At 42.1% G+C, this 21,096-nt stretch overlaps 1 protein-coding gene across 1 annotated transcript in view; it reads left to right on the forward strand.

Annotated features, from left to right (window-relative positions):
• The window catches only part of SLC34A2 (solute carrier family 34 member 2), a 58,974-nt gene extending 38,720 nt beyond the window's left edge, over window positions 1-20,254 (forward strand). The window contains exons 5-17 of the mRNA XM_054825214.1: window positions 347-402; window positions 6,183-6,297; window positions 6,401-6,538; window positions 7,120-7,248; window positions 8,173-8,316; window positions 8,953-9,064; window positions 10,339-10,534; window positions 11,287-11,382; window positions 13,780-13,900; window positions 14,626-14,793; window positions 16,148-16,264; window positions 16,351-16,475; window positions 18,000-20,254. Coding sequence (XP_054681189.1) covers window positions 347-402; window positions 6,183-6,297; window positions 6,401-6,538; window positions 7,120-7,248; window positions 8,173-8,316; window positions 8,953-9,064; window positions 10,339-10,534; window positions 11,287-11,382; window positions 13,780-13,900; window positions 14,626-14,793; window positions 16,148-16,264; window positions 16,351-16,475; window positions 18,000-18,575 — 2,093 coding nt within the window. The 3' untranslated portion in view covers window positions 18,576-20,254. The remainder of the gene's footprint in view (window positions 1-346; window positions 403-6,182; window positions 6,298-6,400; window positions 6,539-7,119; window positions 7,249-8,172; window positions 8,317-8,952; window positions 9,065-10,338; window positions 10,535-11,286; window positions 11,383-13,779; window positions 13,901-14,625; window positions 14,794-16,147; window positions 16,265-16,350; window positions 16,476-17,999) is intronic.
• The last annotated feature ends 842 nt before the right edge of the window (window positions 20,255-21,096 follow it).

Here is a 21,096-nt window from a genome sequence, read left to right on the forward strand (position 1 = left end):
GACTTTTGAGATTGTAAAATATTTTTGGAAAATTATTATTGGAAAAAAGATTACTGAATGATCAGGCGGACGGCAATTTTTCAGTCTGGAACAAACCGTTCCCCAGCATTCACATGAACACATTAGTAACTCGTACTTAAATGCTGATGGGACATTTTTTAGAATGTGATAAGTGTGAAATAGCCTGTAGTTTTATCAGTCTTGGTTGCTGCCCACTCCTGCTAAAAAAAGGTTGATTGTGATCATTAAGTTGCAGGTAGGCAGTGCCTCTGGACTGTAAAATAGGAATGTTAGTGCGCAGTGATGAAAGCAAACTTTGCTCAACACCTGTCTATATATATTGCAGGTTTCAGTGGCTGCCCAGCTGATCCGTTCGCTCTGTTGTCTGGGAAGAAAGAAGCGGTAAGTAACAACAACTGAAACCAGGTTTTCTTTTCTTCTTTTTTGAACTCAGTTTATAAATCCAAAGCTCTGCTTTTGCAGCTGAAGGAAAGGCGACAGAGAGCTAATGTGGGGAACTGGAGTAGCATGTGAAATGTCATCCACTTGTCAGCTTTTTCACCTTGTGTTCTTTCAGCTGCATTTATATTTTAAGGAAGTGATAAAAAAATAATAGTTCTAAAAAAAACCTCGGCTACTTCTTGTCGGCAGATAACTAGATTCATTTTTATGGAATATGATAAAGAGAAAAAGCATTTTATTAGCAGCTGTCAAAAAACCCCAGAAATAACTGCCTATAGTATAAGAAAGTCTTGTTTTAACTATTATTTGGATTGAAAAGAAGTGAGATTTTAAGTCATAGCAATCAGTGGTATTGGATACTGGAAAATGCCTAGGATATGATTAATGAAACATTGGAAGGAAATACTGTCAGTTCATGTGTTAGCATAGATAGCGTGTAAAGTCTGTGTGCTGCACTATGCCGTGCCAGGCTATTCTCGATGGAAACATTTTCTTATGCTAATTTGGTTTGATACACAGAGGTAGAAGGAATACATTAGTCTAATGTAGTTAGCTCAACTAATGTGGCAGCAGGCAGAAATCAACTGGTTTCTCAGTAACTTTTATTAGAAGCTCTTCCATAAGGTCAGTAAGTCCTTTTAATATCATTACTTTTTCCTCTCTCGATTCTTTACTCTGTGTTCTGTGTTCGGGATGGGGTAGATCTGTTGTATTTCCTTGCTGGTGGGTTTATATTTTATTTTAATTCTAAAAAAGTAATTGTTTTATTTAAATACCTAGTAGGCATTTCAAGTAGTTCACTGATGTTTCCTGGCTCTGGCTCCTCAGTGGCAGTGTCTGGTGCTTTGCTTGGTTGTGAACACAAAAAATAATGTTTGGGATTCGTTTTCTCTCTGCACTTGCTTAGAAACTCGTTCTCTTTACTAGTTTGTTTTATACATTTTCTTGGTTTTGCTATGTGTTAGATTCAAGCTTGTGAGCAGTAAGTCTCAGGGATCCATAGGGATAAACAGTGAGCACAATGCTAATTATTTTTTTTTTTTTTTTAGCTTTCATATATCTATTTTTTACTTTACTACTACATTAGTTGAAAGTTTACATCCTGGCTAAGCCTGCCAACTTATTCAGAGAAAAAGCCCCAAGGAAGCGGCTGGTGCCAAAGCAAAGCCAAGACTTGCTCCTAGCAAGGCTGAATCATTGCTGGTGTTTATTTAATCGTTGCCTGTTCTGTTGCACCAGGGATTTTGTGGCTGCCATGGAACAGGTTCTGGGGCAAAATTATCAGCTGATGTAAAGCTACTGAATGAATTTGTGCTGGCTGAGGATCTTTCCTTTCCTGTCTCTACATAATGTGCTTCTATGTTGGAAATTACACATTTTGAGGGGAAAAAAACAGTATTTCTTCAAGCTTTGTATAAGAAGGATTGCTATGTAGCTTGTTATTTACTCTTATGAAGTATGTGTGGTAAATATTCATATGTACTAAGTCATATAGTCGGATATCAGATTGGCTGATAAATCCCTTTTTAACATAAAAACCATAGCAAAGTGGTGAATGACAAGAAATAATGTGTTTTTGTAGAAAAGCTGAGAGAGGAGAGCGAGCGAGAGAGGGGAAATCCTGGCTGAACCCCAAAACTTGATGTGGAGCTGCTTAAGCAACCTGTAGGCATGCATATGGTCATTTGGTGGTAGTTGCAGTTATTACCAGTTGGTTTTGAAAATACTGCTATTTTCTCCAGTATTTTTATTTCACCTTGGTTTGACTGGGTCTGTTCCCCTGGAGGTGAGATTTCTTTAAGGCTTACTGCTTTGTAGTTCTTATTTCAGGCACGACGTGGCCTTTCAGTGAGCTGTCACGGGTGGAGAGGTACAAACAATACCGTCCAGGCACATGCCAGGGGTAGTTCATACTCTCCATGTTAAGTCCAGCAAAATAAATACATTTACAACCGTTTCTGATTTAAAACTGAAAAGCACCGAGAGTTTAGCCCTGCAACAGAGGCAATGCTGTTACAGTCCAATGAGTCACTGGGGAACGCAATATAGGGCAACTGCATGACACCTAGTGTTGCTCAAATAATTCCCCAGAGACTTTAACTCTTTGAAATGCTGCAGCAAGAGAGTCAATATGGATATAAAAAGCACAGGAGCCCGCTTTGGCTTTGGCTTTCTCTCTTATTTCAGAATTTAAATGCCATTGATTTCCATCTATCTCCCTCTTAGGAGCGGGAGGTTTCAGTTTCTTTTGGAGTTAGAAAGGATGTCACACGTAGTTAGCATTTTCCAAAGGTGAGGAAAGACTATACTTACAACGAAAGGAGCACACACGATGGTGTGAGAGGATTTGCCGTAAGGTTCACCGAAACGGACTGGATTACAGTTTGCGCAGGCATTAGTTTTCAGACCTTTGCAATATGCATAGCATATTTTGACCTGCCACTTTCAGGAGGAAATTAGCTCCCATTTCAGCACAGCTCCGAACAGGTGGATATCCAAAGTGCCAATGCTTATCCAGATGCGAGCTCCACGACTACACCCTGGGTGCAGGCATTCTGGCCAGCGTCCTGCTAGCTAAAGGCGGGAACCGGACGCACAGCGCTGAGACACCCGGGCTGGCACGGGGATGGGCAGAGCTCATCACTCCGGGCACCTCATCCAGCAATTGTGGCTATTGTGCCTTTGGACCTGGACCGGTGCGTCCAGCTGAACGTAGCTCCCTGTTGCGGCGCACATCGTCACCGGCCCATCCTCTGCCCGTTCTCTAACATGTTCCCTTGCAGTGTAGTTATGTCTTCGGTGTTCAAAAGTAAACCACTATTAGGGTTTTCATTGTCATTTATATCTTGCGTCAAATGATGTTGGTCCTTTATACCGCGCCTGACGTCAGCCTTTCCAAAGACGCGGCCAATGTGAGCTGCCAGGGAACGATGCAGTTAGTTAGCTTTGCCACCCACTGCTCTGCTCCTCTGCAGCACCCAGATTTTCTTCTGAGTATTTTCTCAATATGTTAACATCCGTATTTGGGCCAAGGAAGAATCCTTTGAAGGGAAAACTGTAGAATGTAGGTTATACCTCTAGCACAGCGATTAATTAACAGTAAGTAGCTGTGGCCAGGACTCTAGCAAACAGAGTATCGGGTGACTGTAAACTATCTTCTCAGCTGCTCCTCTTAACAAGAGTCAGGATCTGGAGAAAGCTGACAGCTTTGGTAGCACTTCAAGGATCTAGATGGTTCTGCTTTCATCAGTCCTTGATACCAGTCACACAGGATTGGCTCTTCTAGTAATGCCTCTGCAAACCCAAATGCACAAGGCCAATACTGTAAGGACTTCTGGTATTCAACTCTACTTTCCCAAATCAGAGGTTGACTAGGAATCATATGAATAATTTTATGTACATACCTATAAAAAAACTTCCTCCACAGAGGTGGTCAACTCTCATTCTGGGATATTTAATCACGTAAAGCAAAACCAATAATAATACATCACGTACCTGTGGGATCCTGGGCACCTCAGGAACAGGAGAAATGCTTATTATGAAAAAAAAATCCTGCTGAATTCTTGAAAGGGGAGAGTTTATTTAGGAGACGTAGAAGCTGTTTGTCTACTGAAGTTTTCAAGCTCCAGTTTCTCCAATGAATGCATCAGCTCAGTTTCCATACAGTAATCATGCAGGCTGAATCCTTCATTTCCATACTGAGCGTAACAGAAGAGCTGTAAAAGTACTGATGGCATCTCTAGGGGTGCTAGTATCCAGCATCTTCTGTGTCTCTCCATGGTGTGAATATGTTGTCAATGAAAGTTCACATCTGAATTTCCAATGCATTTTCATGATTGCATTTCACTTAAGAAGCACTTGTGCTGAGCAGTTATATTTTTTAGAGCTCTTTAAATGCTGAACATGTATAAATGAAACCCGTTTAACAAGACGGAGGTGTTCTGGCATGGGTGGGGCTTGGAGGTTGTTCTGGCATGGGTGAAAATATGAGAATTTGCTCCAAGCAAATGGAAACCCTTGTTGAAACAAGCAAGAGTGGTTTTCTTCCATCTGTTCTGAGATCTTTCTTTGTATATCTTGGGAGCTGTTCTGGGTCTTATGCCACAGATAAAGAATGTGTAAAAGCATAGTTTTTGGTAATGGGATTGTAGACTAATGTGGAAGGGGAGATACTCTTTTCTTTGTGGAGTGCCAGAAAATATACCCTCCTCTGTTAAAGTAAGACATGAGTGATTTTGTCTGTGACATTTCCTTCCCAGATAAGGGAGGAGGATGTGTGGCTTATTGGCATGGGCAGGGACAAAACATTTTCACCATCAGCCACATAAAGGATTACGATTAAATGAATGATTAATTATACTCCCTTAGAGTGGCTGCTGAATGCCAGTGAACCTTGTTTACGGGAGCATGATACCAGCTCTGACAGTGACTTTTGGAGGCTGGGTGTAGGTGCCCTGTTTATGAGGAGCATTGTAGGCACATTTGCTCACTGACGTTTCAGCCGCGTGTGCCAGACACGGCGGCCACAGAGCAGCTTTGCCTGCAGAACTGACTGAGTCGTGTGGCAGAGAGGGTGGAAGAGACAGACCCAAAGGTGAGGCTTTTCTGGCTAGGGTTCACTTCTCCCGTCCTTTCCACCGAGTTTTCGGTCACACTGGGTGAGCTGACCAACAGCCTTACAGGCCTGGAAAGTATTATCATATATTGCCTTGGCTCCCCATGGTCACCTTCCCGCTCTTTCATGTCCCTTCCTCTGGCTTCTGATATTGGTGAAGTAAATAAGGAGGGATCTTCAAGGAACAGATGCTGCCTCCTCTTGTGCCTGGGCTAGGTCTGTCACATGTACCTGTACCTGTGCCAACAGGATTTGGCCATGTGATATCTTATTTTTTAAGTTATTATCGGTTAATATTACAATGCATGTCGAATGTGCTCAAAAGGGGTCAAGAAGGAAGAGGTTCAGGCAGAGAGCCTACATGAGATGGGTGAGCCTGACCTTGCTGCCACTTGCAGCTTCACTTGCAGCATCAGCGGTGCGTTACAGGCAGATATAGACCTGCAAATGGCCACTGCTGTCTAATTACACTCTTGTCTAGTCATTCAGCAAGCATCATTCTGGAAACTGAAACTCTGGGATCTTCCTCCACCTTGCCCAGGGTCACATTCCCCTCCATGCTTCCATGGGAATGAACCAGTAAAGGCAACAAGAAGACTGTGTTTAGCATACATGACCCAAATTGGGAATGCTTTAGGGAAGAACTTTCTTTGCTAAGGTCTGTGTAATGAATTGCCAGTTTGGTAAAGGCAGTCAGTTAATTCCAGAATGTGGAAGAAAGTAGAACAGTCCTCTGACTTTTTGCTGAAGGGAGATAAAATGAATTAAAGAAAAGAAATGCCTAAGGTTTGGAAAGCAGAAGAATATTTGCTTTCATGACAGTTAAAAGTGAACAAAAATACAGGCATGAGATGGAAATAATTTATTTTAATTGTGTAAATTGCACAAATAAATCAACTGTGTGGCGTATAAAGTAATTGAGAAAACAATTTTGCAAATAAAGGAATAATTCATAAAGATTAGTAAAAAGCTGTGTTCAAGGACAAATTACTTCCATTCCATTTCCATCTCTTTTGCTCTTAAACTTAATCATATTTCTCACATACCCTGTTGTAAGTTAAATATTTTGACTGCACAAGCATTTTAATCAGCACTACTTTGTTAGTCACAGATCATGGCTCCCTGGCCTGAGGTGGAAAAACCTGAAACCAATAACTATATTGGGGATTCTTCCAAACAAAACCAGAACATGGCTGGGAAAGAAGGAGAAAATCACAAAGGTAATTTGTGCTCACCTGTGAGTTACAGAGATATATAAGTTTTGGGGCTCCTTGGAGAAGATGGAAAGTAATTAAACCATTTTTTAATGTTCTATTTCATCAGGCAACGTGGCTTCACTTGGAAATAAAGGGGAAATTCAACCTGCGTTTTCTACAATAGCCTTGATAGACGAGACAAGGCCAGAAGAAAGCGACCCATGGGCTTTGCCAGAACTGCAGGACACTGGGGTCAAGTGGTCAGGTAGCCATTTCTCAGTAAATAAGTTACCTGCGTTTATTTTTTCCATCACTTCTGCTCTCTTTCGCTCAGTTATTTTTCTGAAATTATATTTGCTGCAGGATTTAATTTAAGATTTGAGGAGTTTTCAGATGTAGTCTTTATATTCTGTCTCACCTTCCCCAACAGTGAATGGGGATATTATATTTAGTCAGTGAAGAAGAATCTGGAAGTGATGCTGCTTACCCTCCTTAAAACACAAGGAGATATATGGAAAACACTCCAAATCTATTATGGTTTTGTATTCAGGCTCCTATTGGTCTTTTTTCACTCAGTAGGATGACTGTAAAAACGAGGGTCAACCTCAGACTTCACAAGGCTTTTGCCGTATGCGAAAAGCTTTCACATGGTAAAACTAGGTAAACGAACTACCTGCTTCTGCAGTTAAAATTTGATAAAGAAGAATATTCTTTCAGATTTAATCACATGCTGAGGTCACAACACTGTCTTTGACTGTGTACTCTCTGCTTGTGTGCTAGACTGTTCCAGAGAGAACACCAGATACAACAAGCAAGTATTTTATGCATAATGTATTTGTTTTGCAGAATTGGATAGAAAAGGAAAAATCATTCGTGTACTCTACGGGATAGGGAAGTTTATTATGCTACTTGGATTACTCTACTTGTTCGTGTGTTCTCTGGATGTACTGAGCTCTGCTTTTCAACTGGTAGGAGGTACGAAAATGTCTAAAATATCAAGCATAAACTATGAATGAGGCAGTAAATTTCATCTGAGTGACTAAATTACAAGTATTCTTCAAGAACATTCTCCATAGATTCATGTGTTGAGATATGGATTCGGAAGGAAGTAGTTCTGATTAAAGACTGACCTTTATTTGTTTGAAAGGACCTTTCTTTCTCAAATTCCAAAGAGCTGTTGATGTAGGGATTATTTGCCCCAATTTCTTAGTAGGTTCCTGTTACTTTAGTGACAGTTTACATGAATACATCTGTGCATAAATCTGTCCCATGTGAAAGACATTTCAACAAGGTGAAATATGAAAATTGCGCTCTTGATCAAAGCATCCAGCACTGAAATGTCTCCCAAATCTTGCAAAGATGAAAACTACTGAAATGTATTTTTTCATTTACCTATCTCCAAGTGTTGAATTCGGCTGATAGATTCAGAAGTGGTTATCAGAGAAATACGTGAGCTTCTGTGGAGGTAGTTTTGATTTTTGGCAACACGGAAAGCTACAGGAACAGAATTACTCAGGATTATTAAAATAGTTTTCCTTGATGCAGTAATCAAAAATATCTAGGCAGTCATAGCATTTAAATCTATGCACATGTGGATGTTTTTGTTCTACATTCTTTTCTCTGATGGCTGTGGTTTTATATGGTTCTCTGCAGAGTTCATTAGAGCTTGTTCAGTCACTGAAATGAGAGATTATAAAGTATTCTCTGATAACTGAGAAGCTGAGAGTTCAGGACCTGAATTTGGATCCCCAGGCTACATCACCTTGTACATTTTTTGGCTGTCAAGCATGGCTATATATGTATCAATTAAATGGTTGAATGATCTTTAATTAAACACTCTGATAATCCCTATAGACTTTACCTTGTACTTTCCTCACTCTGAGAATATGTTTTTTGTAGGTAAAGCAGCAGGAGACATTTTTAAAGATGATTCAGTGCTGTCTAATCCTGTTGCGGGATTGGTGATTGGAGTTCTGGTGACCGTTATGGTCCAGAGCTCCAGCACTTCTTCATCCATTGTGGTCAGCATGGTGTCCTCCACACGTAAGTCTGCTTACAGTACCTTCTTAGAGATCACTTGTGAATCTTGGTCTGGAGTGCAGACATTCCCACCTGTGTTTAAGTTGCAGAAGCTTTGGGTGTAAGCGTAGAGACTGAAGGAAAAGATTTTCACAGCTGTTGCCCTGATACAAATTTTTAAAAAGTAATAATAATAATAGTAGTAGTCGTAGTAGTAATAATAGTAAGTCCATAACTGCAATGAAAATCATTGGAAGCCTTGGCATTGAATGCATTAATTTTGGAAGTATCTGCATACTTTTCTCATGTTAACCAGTTACTGAACTTCATTTGTTTCTGTGGCACCATTTCAAAATCCTGCAGTAAGTAGGAAAAAACCTGGAAAAGAAGAGACTTTATCTTACTCTGGCCCTCTAACATGTAGTGAAAAGGAATAAGCATGGGCTGCAGTTTCAGTGGGGATCATGGGACTATGGGAGTACCACGTTCCCAGGGGGCTTGATTAAAGAAAACGTATCTGGATTGGAGTGCCTAATCCCAGTGACATCAAGGGAAGTCAGGATTCCAGTGACATTTGTAGATGTTAATTTTTATTGCAGCAAAGAGCTTGCCGATAACGTGATTTTTTTTTCATTCAGTGCTTCCTTTTCTGCTTTCTAGTGCTGACTGTTCAATCAGCTATCCCTATCATAATGGGGGCAAACATTGGCACCTCAGTTACAAACACAATTGTGGCACTCATGCAAGCTGGGGACAGGAATGAGTTTAGAAGGTATTGTACTTAAACACTACATCTGAAAAGTTGCTTTTCTTCCTTCTTCGTAGGTTTTCTTCTATATTCCCTATCACTACTACTGCCATTCAACCTTTCTACTGACCAAAATTTGAATGTCTAGTTAGGAAAGTCACAAGCATGGCCATGACCAAGGTATAATGCTGTCTAGATATATGGTTTCATATACTTGAAGGAAAGCATAATGGGTTCCTTTAAAAGCTTTGAGGATCTATAAGGATCCACCATTTTTAACTGGATCTTGAACAAGGACAAATTTTCAACTGCTTCCACTATACCATCCACCTTTGATTATCTCTTAATTATGGGAGGGCTGTACAAGAAGTTAATATTACAGAAGTGTTCTGGCTGTCAAATATATACAGTGACAACTTTTAGACTTCCACTTGACATTGTTGGTGAGAGAACTCATGGCTTACTGGAGATGGGCAGTAAACTTGGGAGGGATATGAAACTTTGGTACCTTGTCATTTATGGCACACCAGATGTATGAAATACACTTAGCCAAAGCATATTTCTCCAAGATTTACTGTCCCAAATCTTTGATTGTCACATAAATTCTAACACCAAAGTAGCCTGTTAGTATCTGGCCAGGATAGGAGCCTAAGTTACAAGACTAGCATGTCAAGGGATTTTTCCTCCACATTTTCTTTCTTAACGATGCTTAATTTAAGGAGCTATATTTTAAAACAAATACAGACAGATTGCTGAGAATGAAGAGGACCACAAGCAGCTATTAGGAAGGTGGGAAAGAGTGCCTCAGGGAAGAGCTGTGGCACCTCAGGCTGTGGAGGAGAGGCTGGAAGGGAGCTGTACACCAACGGTTTGCAAGAACATGTGAGAGGACTGCAAAGAGCCATCTTCTCCCATGAGTCAGGGAGAACAGGTCCCAGAAGCAATGCCTGGCTGAGGATTAAAAATGTACCAAAAATGGGTGAGAGGCAAAACAACTGTAGCCTGTACAGCCACTTCTTTCTTCAGACAAGTACTCTTGGCAGCCTCGTGTTAAGGATCAATTTTGCCTTTTCTAGTTTGTTTTGTTTCACTCACCTGGCTGGCTCTTTCACTCGGTCAACAGTGTGGAGACAACTTAGCGCTCTATAGCAAAGTAGTTGTCTCCTCTGACCCCAGCAATGAAATGACTCCCATCTTGAAATGGACTTCATTCCCACCTCTATGATTTCATATTTAATTGATGTTGTGCACATGTCGTTTAATTAAAAGCAGCTCTTTTTTAAAATTTCTTCTTGCAGGGCCTTTGCTGGGGCAACAATCCACGATTTCTTTAACTGGCTTGCTGTGTTTGCGCTGTTGCCCATTGAAGTTATTTCTGGCTATCTTTACCATCTCACCAATGCTATAGTTGAGTCCTTTCATCTTGAAAGTGGTGAGGATGCCCCTGAGCTACTAAAAGTTATCACCGACCCCTTTACAAAGCTTATCATTGAGGTAAGCTCTTTCTCTCTTCAAGGAAGCTACTTACTTGGTTCGGTCATAGCTAACCAAAATGTTCTGATTTGGGGGGGGGGGGGCTCCCACTCACTTCTCTGTGTCCTCGGGGTAAAGCTCATTAGCAGATGGATTCTTCTTTATATTCACATTTCATGAAGCCCCAGCTCTATATTTCCTGTTTCTGTATTTCCCCCACATTCCCTTTTAATGATGATAGACCTAGCTTGGAGGACTGGGAAGGCAGGTGAGGACAAATACAGCCACGTGAGATGGATGGGATAACAGCCTGTTGCCTAGACATTGGAAGATAGTACTAGCTGAGACAACCTAGCACATCCAGAAGATCTGCACAGGACCTGAAGAGATGACACTGAAATCATGGGAAACTCACACACATCTAGAGGGACAGCTGGAGGCCAGGGGAGATGCGCACAGCTCCTAAAATGACAGTAAATGCATTTAGGCAGTTGTGTCAGTGTAGTTATTTAAACAGAAGGGGTGAGATGAAGTGGTGGATGATTTGAGAAGAATGAGACACAGTGTTTGTGCGCACAGAGTTGTACCTTTTTGTGGGAGTAAACCCCCTCCTACCTGGGAGGTATGGCAGTGGCTCCAGCATTAGAGATGGTCATGCAGGCTTTACGTGGTTGAGCTTCCAAAGGGAGTTATTTGATTAGAGCTGAACAGAAGTGTGTGATGCAAGCTGGAGTAATGCTTTTTTTTTCTTTTCTTTTCTTTTTTTTTTAAAGCTTGATAAATCAGTAATAAATGCAATTGCTACGAATGATGAATCAGCAAAAAACAAAAGCCTGGTAAAGATTTGGTGTGTAACTGAAACCAACGTGGTGAGTATCATGCTAAATTCATTGTCAGGTTCCTCAGGGAAATGTATTACTGATCTGTAGCTGACACTCCTTATCGTAGGATTGTGAAATTAGATTTTTAAATGCAGTAGAAAAAAAATTTAATGTAGGTTTTTCTCCACTTAAACCAAGGCTGTCGTACCAGTGGTGAGTTTGACCTGGTTGCTTTCCGTACCATGCAGGCCCTTGCTTATCAGCACTGGTAGTTTGGAGCCAAGCCTTTTACTCCTTTCACATCCAAATGCCTTTAAACTCCAATACTCCTACTGACTCCCTGAAAATGGAAAAAATCTGAAATATAGGCCAAAGAAAATATCTTTTTGCCCACCATTTATCTATTGATCTAACCAGCTTTAGTCTTACGTGTGTTAGGGTGATCTGGTGGCAGCTGGTTATTTGCGGCTTGCTTGGAAAACTGCCCATGGAGAAAGCCTCCGTGGGGCTACGTCCCACCGTTCTTCACCCAAGAAACAACACTACAGCTTGAAGGAATCTGTTGCCCAGATTGGCACCAATGAGTATTTTGGTAAACTGTGGAGCTGAATGTTTGGTTTGCATTGTTCAGCTAACTAACAATTAGAGCATTAAATATCCCTTGGATCTCTAATTAGACTATTTTACTTGTTGGTATGTATAGAAAAGTAATTCCTGAAGTCCTGAGGCAGAAGATAATTAAGGACACATGGTAGAGATTAAAATTAAGAGCTTGGGTTTTTAGAGGAGCCCAGCTCCTATTGAATGACAGTCTGGATGGCCAGTGAAATGCTAGCTAGGGAGATAGAGCCAGCAGCAGAGCTGTGCTAATGTGAGACTCTGCTCAGGTTACGCTGCTGAGGAGCCGGGTATTTCATCTCAGGGGAGGCATGATGCTGGGGCAGCTGTACTGCTTTCAGGCCCCCATCCTGCACTGCCCGGGCAGGCGCAGCCGAACTCTCAGTGAGGTCTGAGCCCCTGAGTCCTATAGTCCCCCCACTCTTAGAAGACAAACAATTACATGGGCAGTGTAGGCTGAGGGTTACATTTCCATATACACTTTTTTTCCTGTGTTTATCTATATTTTGGCTATGTACTACTGCCCAAGCATATAGTCAAATTAAAAAAGCACATGAAACCCCTACAAGCTTGACTTGAACTTGGTGGGGGAAGAGGAAGATCATTTAAATTATTTACATTCCTAGTGGGTTAAACTAATTTCTGGCAAAAATGATTAAACAGACTTATGGCAGGAATAAATACACGCAGACCCCATATGTTTAAAGCAAAACATAAGGATAAACATTTTGATCTAATGCAGCTGCTTTGAAATTCATATGTCTGAAAAAAATTTCAGGAAGGCGAGAAACAACATTGTGTTGCGTTTGTAAAGACTGATGTGTTGGGGAAGCTGGAGACCAGGCACCCCCTGAAGATGTGGGGGCACTGGATCCACCCCTGGCTTTGCCCATCTGCATCAGCTGGAGGGGGAATGTGAATGCGGGTGTCCGCAGGCAGTGCTCAGCAAGAAAATATCATTTCTCTTTCCTTGTTCCTGCAAAAGAGAATCACTCAAACACATCTTAATGATACCTCCTGTTCAGCAGCACGGTTCAGAGTCCATTTGGCTGTTAGCTGCTCTTGTGGGAGTACAGTTCGGTCAGCAAACTCTTCCTTAATCTGCGTAAGGATTTATGGACCTAGCATCAGAATGCAGTACATCTGGGCTAGGAGCTCCTATAAGGAAGGGTTTATTGCAGCAGAAATGGAAATTCAGGTTAAGCTCAGTAATGCTAATGCTGATCATAGTGCTAGAAATTAGCTCTTAGCTTTTGAGCTTTAAAAAGGAAAGTTGTAGCAGCATTTCTATTTCTACAGTCAGGAAAACAGGCACAGAAAGGCAGCGTGAGCAGCTTGTGCTAATCCAGCAACAGAGGCTGCACTAGTACTGTAGTATTCTGAATCAAAGTCCCGTGCAGTACTCACCAGACCGTTCGCTGCAGTTAAGATGGCAGCAAAGAGGTCCTTCTTTGACCCAAGGAAGCTGTGGCACTGGCTGGAAAAGGAATGTTGCTGTGCCCCAGGTGCAGCCAGACGTGAACAGACATCAGCAGTCAAGGTTCTCAGCTACTGACTTGGTGCTATGGTTATTACAATGTAGAAGGTTTGGGGGATACTTTAATCTTTAAAGGTTGTATTGATTGACTTGAGTAACAGCACAAGTGTTTATTTCAAGAACGCAAAAATTTTGCTTTGTCATTAATGTGGTGCCAGCTTACACTCCAGCTTACAAATCTGCCTTTAATTGATGAATGCTTGGGTGTAGTAAAAACCTAGAACTTTGCATGAGATCTTAATGAAGGGCTGTAGGTGGCTGAACTATCTGCTTTGTCTGGCGATCTTTAGACACTGCAGAATGTCACAATTCCACCCTCAGAAAACTGCACATCTCCTGACCTTTGCTGGACTGAAGGAAACACGACGTGGACCCTCAAGAATGTAACTGAAACAGAATATATCAGTAAATGTAAGTAGTAGAACTATTTCTCCTTCAATAATATCTTTAAAAATGCATATAGTTTTCTAATGGCGTTAACAGACCACTTCAGAGGTATATCAAGAGGCACTCGCCTATGTACGGACACAAGGCACTAGTGTAGGTGCAGTCAGAGCAGCCCATGCTCTGTTATAGCTACACAGCTGGAGTTACCAGCATCATCATGGTATCTGGCTGCAGATGGATTTCTTTCCATGCTTCCTGATATCAGTAATCGACGTCTTCAGTATCATGTCACCCTTGCTGTTCAGGTGACTTGGAGCTACGGTTACTTTGCTGTAATGGTTGCTTGGATATCGCCATCCCTCTGCACGCCCTTCGTGACTTTCAACAGCCCTTCTCAGGCACACAGCCACCTCTGGGAAGAGCCGACCCACCATCCGGCTCGGAACACACCAAAATTTCCTCACGCCGTTGTATTCCTCTCTCTTGCACGTGGTCGCCCATATCCTGCCTGCTCTGCAGAGGTGCCTGCTGTGTATTTTACAAGTGTGTCCATACCACGGCCCCTCTTGCCCCCCTCAGACATGGCTTTTGTGGAGCAAGAGAGGTGCATTTTCACTCTTTGCATCACCCCCTCAAGCTGTGTGTGCTTTGGTCCCATTTTCTTAGTGGCATGTATGAAAAACAGAGCGGGGCTTGGGATCAGAAGCAAAAATGTGGCTAGGCCAATTCATTTTCCTTTTCTTTTTCAGGCCGGCATCTCTTTGCAGAGGCAGACCTGCCTGATCTTGCCATCGGTCTCATCCTTCTGGCTTTGTCCCTGCTTGTTCTGTGCTCCTGTTTGGTGATGATCGTTAAGCTATTAAACTCTGTGCTTAAAGGACAAGTGGCGAGCGTTATCAAGAAGACAATCAACACTGGTAATTATCTGCTTTTCCTGAAGATTGTTTTCAGGAATGACAAGGACACTGAGCATGTTTATTGAAATCTCCTGTTCTGGCAAATATTATAGAATAGTTTAAAGAAAACAGTATTGAATCAAAATCACACACCCTCCAACATTTTTTCTCCTCAGCATGTTATTGTCTTTCTTTTAACAATCTATTAGTGAACAGCTTTCTTGTAAACTGCAGCAGATTAACGGCAACAGAGACCAAAGTCCAGGCTCTGTTTCTTGATGTATAATCATTAGCTGTTAGAAATGTAATGTTCCCATCCTCAAAAGATAGTGCTGAAGTGCTGAGATTGTGATTGCCTGCTTTGGCACAGAGCCTGCATGTTTCTTCTAAAGTAAGTTGAAAAAAAGTTTGTAGTGATTAATGATCTAATTCCGTTTGCTTGACCTGTTCCACTCCTTAACCCTCTCTTCAGTAGGATAAGGCAGCCCTGACTAGTGGTACTTGCTGTCTTTCCTTGTGTTCATCAGGTGGTTTTTTTTCAGCCTGGATCCATTGAGTGCAAACGTGGTTATTTTTTCACTTGGCTGCTTTTTCTTCATCCTCCCTTGAATGGAGAAGTTAGAACCTGTAGCAGAGAAAAGCACTCCTGGCACATCTCTGGTTGTGGTTGAAGAGATGGTTTACAGAAATGGGGAAGGCAACAAAGCGATCCCCATGCTGTCTTCTCTTCTCCTGGGCAAAGAACACTGCCTGAATCACAACCAGCTGCCAGTTCCTGTTCATTTGTGATCTACTCTGTCTTCCTCTGTGTCTTCCCAACTGAGTAGTTCCTGACTTCTTGGCTTGCTCATAAATCTGAAGAACACAGGGGACCATTCTGCCTCATTTCTCTAGTCAGTCTGATTAGCTTTTCTTTGTGAATGTTAACAAGTGATTTTTTTAGGAGGTAACTGACTTGAAACTAGTTAGAACAACCAACCTGATTTTCTCAGAAGGATCTTCAGAGCTTTCTGAAGATCTGATCCATGTAGCAGGTGCCTGGTTGCCGAAACCAAGGCACTCTAGATGCTTAGAAGGTGTTGTGTTGAGGTCTGTGGAAACATTTCTGGTACCTAATTGTATTATAACATAAATGCTACCCTGGGTCAGCACAAATGTCTCCCTAGTCTGGTATCCACCTCAAAGTATGTCTGGTGGTGGAAGGCTGGAGAGGGAGTATGGGTAAATTAGAATAGCAGAACCATCTCTGACCCAAAATTGTCATGTAAGAGACAATATGCAAACAATATATTTACATTTGAAATGCTTAATAGTCTTTTCACTGCTATGTTACTGTGTTATCCTAAAGACAATGTTCTCCCTCTATTTTTTTCAGATTTCCCATTTCCTTTTACTTGGCTAGCAGGATACTTGGCTATGCTTGCAGGGGCTGGTATGACCTTTGTTGTCCAAAGTAGTTCTGTTTTCACATCTGCTATTACACCCCTTGTTGGTAAGTTATCAAAACCGTACTCTTTATCCCCATGTTTATCTTCTCCACCATTCTGAAACCTTTCAATCCTGTTTATTTTCTCCTAGGCATTGGCGTTATAAGCATTGAGCGTTCTTATCCCCTAACCTTAGGAGCTAACATTGGCACAACTACAACAGCTATACTTGCAGCTTTAGCAAGTCCAGGGAGTACATTAAAATATTCATTACAGGTCAGTATAAACCAATGCTTCCTTGACTTCATTTAGAAGTTGCAACTTTTTTGAAGAAAAAAGTGACAAAATTGGCTGTGATGCAAATATGCCATGGATGTTGCGCTTGATTTTGAGCTATTAATGGCAGTTTTTCATGTCAACTACTAGAGCAAAAAGCTTTTAATAAGCATTCTCTGAATGTCATTATATAGTAAACTCTTGCTTTCATAAATTGGCCTTGATCCGATTGAATTAATTCAGTACTGAGGGCTGGCCACTAATTTCTGTAAGTTCCTTCCTCAGGACCCTAACTCTGTTCGTGCAGCGTATGGGGACTCCTGTAACACAAGTGAAGGCTGCACAACCCGTAAGATGGCAAATTATGTACCTACCTGAGGTTGCAGTGAGCATTGTGGCATCTATTTTCTCATTGTAAATCTAATCTGAGTGGATTTTACTGAATTCCTTGTTGCCTCAGACTATTTGAAAAGTAGGTAGCCTGGCTTTGGGCTCCCTTTTACCACCCAGTAAAGAACATTCCAGGAAGCAGATAACATTTGAATGAACCCTCTACATCAAAGAGTGAAAAGATAATAAAGTTTCCTTTGTGAAAAGGATGAATGTTTTTTACTAGCCACAATAAATCAGGAAAATTACAGAAGTCATTTTATTGTCCTCAGGCATGATAGAACAGATGTAATCATGAGAAGATACTATCTTGACCAAGCTCAGATTTCATGATAACTTACTGGTTTTATAACTTACTTTAAAAATAAACCCCTATACTTTCATATTTACGTTAGTTTGATAACAGTTGTAGAATGAAAATAAGATAAGGTGAGCAGGGAGTGTACTGTGTTGTTCAGTATAAGCTTATTCTGTCTAAGCAACTTCTGCAAGCTTTAGCAAGTAGATGTCTCTTCACACTTATTTTTTAAAAAACGGTTTTGAAGTATGTGAATCAAATGATTCTAAAAGACTCAGACAAAGAATCTCCTCAGGGCCCTGTGAACTTTTAGCTAATTTTTGGAAAATCAGGTTTGTACCATTAGCAATTTCTCAGTAGCCTGCATGCCATATCTAATTTACACTTCTCATCTTTTAATTGAAACCTTATGGATGCAGAACCAAATAATGAACAGTTCTCATGTAGTTCTCGTGCCTTACTAACAACAGGACTGTTTCCCAATAGCTGTTTGTTTTGTCAGCTTTATTCTGATGGACTCCATTTCTTGCATTTGAAAGCTGCATTTTAAGACTTCTCCATCTGCAGAGAGATATATCTTCCCCTCTAGGCTTGCCTTGTTTCCAAATGCTGTCCCCTGTTTGTAGGCAGCGATCTTCACAATGTGTGAGGTATTACCTGTTGCTTCATGCTAGGAAAAGCCCTGCAGTGAAATAGCATGAAAGACAAGAAAAAACAGGAGGAAACAGGGGAAGGGAAACTATGGAGTCTTAGTGCCACTGGAAGTTATTATCATGTGAATAGGAGCATTTAAAGGCATTTTAGTTAATGTACTTCTCAAACGGTTTTGCTTTCAGATTGCCTTGTGCCACTTTTTCTTCAATATCTCTGGGATTATTCTGTTTTACCCGCTACCTTTTACCCGACTGCCAATCCGCATGTGCAAGACCTTGGGAAACATAACAGCCAAGTACAGATGGTTTGCTATATTTTATCTTCTCGTCTGCTTCTTTCTTTTGCCTTTGTTTGTATTCGGTCTGTCACTGGCAGGCTGGCCAGTCCTTTTGGGTGTTTGCCTTCCCCTGTTTGCTCTTTTTATTGCTGTGATTGTAATTAATGTTATGCAGAAGAAGCGACCACATTCACTGCCTGAGAAGCTCCAAAATTGGGATTTCCTACCCATCTGGATGCACTCCCTAGAGCCCTGGGACAATATCATTATGTCTTCGCTCGCCTTTTGTGGGAAACACTGCTGCGGCTTCTGCAAGTGCTGCAAAGTCAATGCAGAACAGGAGGGTGCCAAAGACAACCAGCTAAAAACTATGGAGGTTTATGAAAACACCATTGCGATGGCTGATGAAGAAAGAGGTGGAAGAAGGGCACCGGCTGCAGCTTGTGTTGAAAAAACAGGCACAAACAACACAGCCTTATAGTAGCAGATCAACCCATATTGTCAGAGATACAACATAGGACAGTCAGGCTCTTGAAAACCACCTTGGACAATGCACTGAGGACAGAGTGAACATTTTGTTAGGTTCCTGCAGCCAGTGATATATCACTCATCAAGGAATGGAGTCAAACAAGCTTGACAGAGTTCCTAGAAAATCTATGATCAGTTGAAAAGCTAATGACAGATTTACTCACAGAGGATCTACTATGTGGTACCTTCATCCAATGCTACCAGTGGCAAACAAAAGAAATCCTGATGTAGTCTCATGAAGAGAGAGATGAAAGGAGTGATGATCAATTCAGACTTAATTAAAAAACAAGCAAACAAACAATGCACTTGTAGAAAAGCCTTTCTGACCTACTGGCTTATTCAGCGGAGGCAACTTTATAATACCTAAAAAGCTCTGGAAATGGAGGGGGGGGAAAAAAAGAGGGAAAAAAAAAAAGAAAATCATAATGTTTTTATTGCCCTGTTTGCAGTGATCAAAATGGAAAATAGTAGTTTTCCCAGTATGGGCAAAATCTAGTATATGTGTGTGAATGAAAACGAAATGCTGGAACATCTTTCAGAAGCTCTGGGAGTCCTACTCTGGCAAAAGGGCGTGCATAAGCCCATTTTGGGCCCTCTCTGTCTCCTTTAACACTGGGTATAGAATTTGTAATTTTTTATTATCTCAAGGTAAAGGCCATAAAACTAATTGCTGATCCCTCTGCCTGCTGAAGGTTAAGCACTGGGTTTGGAGACACTGGGTGGTTACCGAGACTTGACAGACTCAGGATGTGGTTGTGTGGTCATTCCTCTCTCTAGATGGTCCTCCCCAATCCTGTCCACCATGTAACCCCACAATCAGAGGAATGGTGCAGGAGGGAGGAAGAGTGGCCAGTGCAGGGGAGGAGACAGCCACCCGAGCCTGGGCTGATGCCATGAGATCTATGTGTGACTGTGGCTCCATTTGGCTGAGCCACAAAATGACTTTTCAGAGTAGTGGTGGAGACTGGCTTTAGAGCTACAAAAGAGGGAACCTGGAGAGCAGCTTATGGTTAGCATGGGACATATGGTAACATTTACTGGAGAAAGGAGAGTTCTCTCTGAACCACTCTTCTTGGAAATAATGTGAATTTTACTGGCAATTGTATGTGGCAATCCAAATCCCAAATAAAATCCATAAGTAGTGTAGTCACTACCATGTGTAGTCAATCCATAGGTAGTATAGCACTTGGTGGGCAGCTACTTGGGCTCAAATGTTACTATTACTGATATTTCAGTAAATGCTTGTGAGGCTGCTCTGAATCATGGACTGACAAAAGGCATAATTTCAATGTCAGAAAAAGAGCATTTCAAAGATATACCCAAGGGTAGAGAGGAAGCTGGCAGAAGTGCTCACCCAGCCACTTTCCATCATTTAACAGCAGTCCTGGCTAACCAGGGAGGTCCCAGTTTAGCAAATGTGATGCCCATCTACAAGAAGGGCCAGAAGTACGATCTAGGGAACTACAGGCCTGTCAGTCTGACCTCGGTGCTGGGGAAGGTTATAGAGCAGATCATCTTGAATGCCATCACGTGGCATGTACTGGACAACCAGGTGATCAGACTCAGTCAGCATGGGTTTATGAAAGGCAGGTCCTGCTTGACTAATCTGATGTCCTATGACAAGGTGATCCGCTTAGTGAAAAGGCTGTGGATGTTGTCTACCTGGACTTTAGTAAAGCCTTTGACACCTTTTCCCACAGCATTCTCCTGGAGAAACTGGCTGCTCATGGCTTGGATGGGCGTGCTCTTAGCTGGGTAAAAAACTGGCTGGATGGCTGGGCCCAAAGAGTTGTGGTGAATGGAGTTAAATCCAGTTGGTGGCCAGTCACAAGTGGTGTTCCCCAGGACTCAGTACTGGGGCCAGTTCTCTTTCATATCTTCATCAATGATCTGGATGAGGAGATGGAGTGCACCCTCAGTAAGTTTGCAGGTGACACCAAGTTGTGTGGGAGTGTTGATCTGCTCGAGGGCAGGAAGGCTCTACAGAGGGATCTGGACAGGCTGGATCGATGGGCCAAGGCAAATTGTATGAGATTCAACAAGGCTCAGTGCCGGGTCCTGCACTTGGGTCACAACAACCCCAGGCAACACTACAGGCTTGGGGAAGAGTGGCTGGAAAGCTGCCCAGCAGGAAAGGACCTGGGGGTGTTGGTCAACAACCGGCTGAATATGAGCCAGCAGTGTGCCCGGGTGGCCAAGAAGGCCACTGGCATCCTGGCTTGTATCAGGAGTAGCGTGGCCAGCAGGACTAGGGAAGTGATCATCCCCCTGCATTTGGCACTGGTGAGGCTGGACCTCAAGTGCTGTGTTCAGTTTTGGGTCCCTCACTACAAGAAAGACATTGAGGTGCTGGAGCGTGTCCAGAGAAGGGCAACGAAGCTGGTGAAGGGTCTAGAGCACAAGTCTGATGAGGAACAGCTGAGGGAACTGGGGTTGTTCAGCCTGGAGAAAAGGAGGGTGAGGGGAGACCTTCT

The sequence above is a fragment of the Grus americana genome, chromosome 4 (assembly GCF_028858705.1).
Source record: "Grus americana isolate bGruAme1 chromosome 4, bGruAme1.mat, whole genome shotgun sequence".
NCBI lineage: Eukaryota > Metazoa > Chordata > Aves > Gruiformes > Gruidae > Grus > Grus americana.